Source organism: Pelodiscus sinensis, chromosome 30, assembly GCF_049634645.1.
Source record: "Pelodiscus sinensis isolate JC-2024 chromosome 30, ASM4963464v1, whole genome shotgun sequence".
NCBI lineage: Eukaryota > Metazoa > Chordata > Testudines > Trionychidae > Pelodiscus > Pelodiscus sinensis.
Window position 1 is genome coordinate 9,509,767 of NC_134740.1, and position 5,638 is coordinate 9,515,404.

The 5,638-nt window shown below is 44.4% G+C and overlaps 1 protein-coding gene across 1 annotated transcript; it reads right to left on the reverse strand.

Moving 5' to 3' along the window:
- Positions 1-1,990: 1,990 nt before the first annotated feature.
- Positions 1,991-2,950, reverse strand: LOC102458859 (olfactory receptor 10C1-like). Its single transcript, XM_006110372.2, has one exon. It carries the CDS (start codon positions 2,948-2,950, stop codon positions 1,991-1,993), a length of 960 nt encoding a protein of 319 aa, XP_006110434.1.
- Between the last annotated feature and the right edge of the window lie 2,688 nt (positions 2,951-5,638).

Here is a 5,638-nt window from a genome sequence, read left to right on the forward strand (position 1 = left end):
GCCCTCAGGCCGAGAAGGCCAAGCAAGGAGCATGCAGCCTCTCACTACCCACCGCCTCCTCCCATGTTTGTCTCGGGGAAGTAATGAAACTCACCTGGCAGGCCTTTACGGGCAGAGTCCAAACCCTGAGAGACATCCTGCGAGGGGGGTCCTGGCGCCATGCTGATGATCACCTCCTGGGTGGTGACATGGTATCAGTGCTGGCCTCATCCTCATCATTTTCCTCATCATCATCCTCCACCGCCCTGCCCTCTTGGAGGCTGATGACGGCCATGTCCAGGCCAGAGCCGATGACAAGAGAATGAGAGGCAACCTGTTCCACTCCCAGGATGGCATCCAGCTGGTCATAGACAGGGTAGCCCTGGGGTGATGTTCCAGATTGAGGTATAGGGCTGGAGAAGTGCCTTAATCTTCACCCTGACCTGGTCCAGAGTGCAGATGTGCCCCTCGGTACCACTCTGGCAGCCATCTGGCCATACACATCGGTGTTTCGTCATCTGGTGCAGAGAACCTGGAGATATGATTCCTCACCCCAGATACTGAGGAGATACAAGATCTCTGCAGCCATCTGCCCCCTCCTCTGCCCCTTTAGAGCTGGCTGCCCACTTGCATACAGCTGTGGGGGGCTCACCGGGAGTGCCGTGGCTGCCGTGGCAGCAGGAAAGGGAGAGCAGGGTGTTGTATGTGGTGTGGGGCTGGCAGTGCCTGTATGTACAGTAAAGGCTGCAGAGGAAGGGGAACTACAGAGTTTTGATGATTTTGAAATACGTTTGAAATAACGGGCTTGCTGTGTGGCTGCTCACCTTGTGATTTCAAAATAACATGAGTTTTTTTCAGAATAACTCAGTAAGCATAGACATGCCCAAACAGAGAGTTAGGATACTGGGTTTAGAGCCCTGGTCCATTACTGTCAAAGACTCTATCACCGCCGCCTAATTAAAGGAGAGGGGGAAAAGCAAAGAAGGTAGAAACCATTAAGCTAGACACCTCTAGCACTAGGCTATACTCTCCTTTCTCTCACATTTAAAAATGTAGTTTGCAGTCTATAGCAATGGGGAGTGGCCAGGAGAATCAGGACTGTACAGAAGAGAGGGATCCTTTGGTTCAACTATCTCAATAAATTGGACTTTGGCAACATGTCAACAACAATCAAAGTTCTATAGAGAAACATAAGAAAGAAAAGGTGGGAGGGGGAGGTTGAAAAGGCCTTTTCCCTCTTTGTGGAGGAAGGGATTTTCAGGATGGAGGAGGTGATGCATAGATAGGAGTAGTAGTCACATATCTTTAGAGCAGAGTCCAAGAGAGCCACCAAAGACCACAAAAATCACAGGTGGATTGATGGTATCAGGCTAGGTTTATTGAAAACAAAGCACAGTAATAGCTTTCCCCAACGAGATGTCTACAGCTAAGCTAAGATTATTTGCTCATAATGATGGACACAATTCAGTCCATGCCAGGAATGAGACACTGCCCCATCGGCCAGACAATGACAACTTTTTGGGGTCACTTTCACCCACATGTACAATCAAGTTACACTTCACTCCCGAGGTATCCAGTTGCCATCTTCTGATGTTACCTGTATCGACCCATTCCCTTGTACATAGAGGTTTGACCACTACCTGTCCTGTATCTGGCACCGTTTGTTCCTCTCATCCACGCAGAGTGTATTCCTATCGAGATGTTTCTTCACAAAGTGTCCTGTTACAAACCTTTTGGAACGTGCTTATTTAAAACGGAGCTTTTACCTTATTCATCTTTGTTTTAATGGTTTTTGTTTTGTTTTTAATTACTTTGTCTTTTGGAAGTTTCTGTAAAAACTATAACTTCTAATTGTTACACAGACAGAGAGAGAGTCAAAGAGAGTGGAGCTGAGGGAAAGAGGAGGTTGAAGAGAAACAGAAACATAGCGAGACATATACCAAGAGAGATTTCCATCTGTCAGGAAATACGTCAGTTCATCTCTATTTTACAATATGCTAAAACACACCTTTCACACTCCGTGCCTGTGTCTGAAAGCAGCCAGTTTCTCAATAGCTGTTCTCAGGGCCTGATTGACCTCCTTGTTCCTCAGGCTGTAGAGAACAGGGTTGAGCAAAGGTACCAGGATTCCATACAAGACAGACAATGTTTTGTATAGGAGTGGCGGAGGGTTAAACTCTGGAACCACATATGTTATAATTATACACACATTGTAAACTGCAACCACAATGAGGTGAGAGGAGCAGGTGGAAAAGGCCTTTTGCCTCCCAGTGCTGGAGTTGATTCTCAGGATGGAGATGATGATACAAGTGTAGGATGCCAGGGACAGTAGAAAATTCATAATTGTCAATATGATAGACACGTAGTTTGTCCCCATTGCCAGTATGTCCGCATTGCCACAGAATGGGTTTATGGGTGCAAAATCACAAAAGAAATGATCAAATTCTTTGGGACCACAGTATGTTAATTGCAAAATTAACATTTCCAGCATGATACTGTACAAAATGGCGATTATCCAGGCCCAGGCCACCATGTGGCAGCAAACCCTGCCGTTCATCAGAGCAGGGTAACGGAGGGGGTGGCAGATCGCTAGGTACCGGTCACAACACATTGCTGTGAGCAGCTGGCATTCCGCAGTAGACAGGATAACATAGAAATGGAATTGCACGATGCAGTTCTGAAGAGAAATGTTTCTGTGCCCGGTCACGAGACTGGCCAGCAGCCTGGGCAGGGTGGTGGAGACGTAGCAGATCTCTACAGAGGACAAATTGGCCACGAAGTAGTACATGGGGGTGTGAAGGTGCCGATCGGCCACCACTAGCACAACGATGAGGAGATTCCCAGCCACAGCCACCAGGTAGATCACTAGGAACAGCAGGAAGAGGAGGGGCTGCAGTTCAGGGCCGTTCCCAAAGCCAACGAGGATCAGTTCTACAATGGGTGTTTGATTCCCTCCTTCTGCATTCTCCATAATTCATATCTAGAAATGCAAAAGTATCAGATATTCCTTTAGCACAAGTTGTGCTGTTTGCTACCTGACCAGAAACCTGCGGGCTGTGTCTAGACTGCACCCGTTTTCCGAAAAAGGGATGCAAATTAGACTTAGCGCAATTGCAAATGAAGCGGGGATTTAAATCTTCCCTGCTTCATTTGCATATACATGGCTGACGCTTTTTTCCAGCTCGGGGCTTTGCTGGCAAAAAGCGCCAGTCTAGATGGGGATCTTTCGGAAAATAAAGCCTTTTCCGAAAGATCCCTTATTCCTGATTTACAGGAGGTTTTACTTCCTCCAGGCCGGTCCCAGGTTTCTGCTATGAAGTTACAGGTTGTCCAAGAGAGAAGGATTTTCTGACCGCTTCTCAGTTAATTTATCTTCTTGCAAGGTCATTGTCTGCTGATTCTCAGCTACCTTTCTTTTTGGGTTGGATATTTATCATTCATACGCACACACAATCCATAGGTAAAATTCATCTTTATGGCCTTAAGTAATCAGAAACCTACCGTAATCTGGATTACTTGACATATTAAAGGAGCCTAATATGAATAAAATGGGTTAACATACCAAAGGCATGATAAAGGAGTTAATATAAATCCTAACTCAGGGTGTGTCTAGACTACAGGTTCGTTTGTTTTTTAAAGTGGCTTTTTTTCAAAAATAATCTCCCCTGGCATCTAGACTTCTAAAACATAGCCGTTTTTACGACCATGATAAACCTCATTTTACAAGGAAGAATGACTTTTTTTTTTTGGAAGTGCTCTTTCAAAAAAAGGCGTTCTTGAATGCTAACAGGGTTTTTTCGAAAGAGATCATCCAGACTGCCTGGGTGATCTCTTTCGAAAAAGCAGCTCACTTTTGTGAAAGAAGTGGTCACAGTCTAGATACTGTCTTTCAAAATAATCTTGTATTGTTGATGTAGCCTAATAGAAGTAGGGTGAAGGGAAAAAGGGAAAGGAGAGAAGTATGTCTAGTCAGCTAGACACCAGCGCGGGGCGGTCATGTCTGACTGGTTACATACATGAGTTCACAAACAAAGTCTTTTAGGTTGAGATTCTGGAGTATCTTCATCATGACAGTGTCATTTCAGCCAATGTCCAGGACACAACAAAAGTCAATAGAAAGGAAGGATATTTAAAGTTTAACCATGAGTATACCTGCAGCTGGGAGGTGTCATTCTCTGCCGGGGTAACATGCATGAGCTTTGATCAAACAAGCAAGATAAAATTAGCAGTGAGTACAGATCAGCAGAGCCAATGATTTGGGACACACACCTGTGTACGTACTTTGGAACTCAGATGGAATTGAGTGGGGCAGTTAGGCTGTGCTGCCGAAGTTACACTGTATTTAACACAAGGCTCAGTCAAAGGTTCTGTGTGTAGCTTTAAGAGAGCAGGGAATGACCCTTTTCGAGGTTGAGCACAGATATACCAAATAAGACAAAAACCAAAATATCAAGGAGGCCACAGTTTGCTGAAGGTCTGTCCAGCTATCCGCTATCACAGCAGATGAAAATAAAATTAATTGGACGATTTGAAAGATGCAGCTGAGAAACAAGGACAGAGAAAAAACATCATAAAGAGCCTGCAACACTGGTCTAGGAAAATTGCAGGTAGAAATTGAATCAGGGTTATGTGGATTTACAGAGGCAGAAATGTGATCCGAAACCAAACCCATATAAAGAAATATAAGAGAAATAAAAAAGAAAAAAAGAATTTGTGTAGTTTTTTCATCCAGAAGAGAGAAAGTGTCTGGCGAACAATGGAAAATTGGTTGAGATGTAGAGACAGGAGACAAAATTTGAGAGATGGTGGCAGTTTATTCTTCCAAATTTTATGAGCATTCTATGAACAGATCTGTTTACATAGAAGTAGAACGTCCCTGCTACTAAAGCAGAAGTGTCACTGACAATGGGCCTGTCTTGATTTTCCTCTCTACACTTCCAAAGTATCTTATCTGTAAACCTCTTCTTCCACAGATGTCTTTTGTGCCCACAGACATGAGATCTACACCAGCAGTGGCAATGGTATGTGGGCATTGGTGCCACATAAATGTGTATCAGACACACTGAAATCTAGAAAACCAGGCACCAACACAGAGGGCCCATTAAGTTATCCCTCCTGTGGAAGGACGAGGTATAAAAGGGGAGCAGGGATAGACAGAAAGGGCAGGGAGACTTCGGGAGCAAATATTTGTACTATGAGAAATAACAGTCAGATACGAGATTAGGGTTGTGGCTGCTTGTTATGCTCAGTAACCACCATCTCTAGGGGGGCAGACAAATGTATATTTGAGATAAAGCTGGTTATTTTAGAATAATTTAAAGAATGACATATCTGAAGAGCTAAGCATGTAAGGATAAAGAGGATTGTGCCCCTAAATATCTACATAAGGGCTGTGTCTAGACCGGCCAGTTTTTCTGGAAAATCAGCCGCTTTTCCGGAAAAACTTGCCAGCTGTCTACACTGGCCGCTTGAATTTCTGCAAAAGCACTAACTTCCTACTGTAAGAAATCAGTGCTTATTGCAGAAATACTATGCTGCTCCCGTTCGGGCAAAAGTCCCTTTTGCACAGAACTTTTGCGCAAAAGGGCCAGTATAAACAGCTGAGATTTATTTTGCGCCAAAAAGCCTCGATCGTGAAAAATGGCGATCGGGGCTTTTT

Bases quoted from the DNA above. Each gene is read 5' to 3' on its own strand.
- LOC102458859 (XM_006110372.2), bottom strand. From the start codon at position 2,950: ATGGAGAATGCAGAAGGAGGGAATCAAACACCCATTGTAGAACTGATC.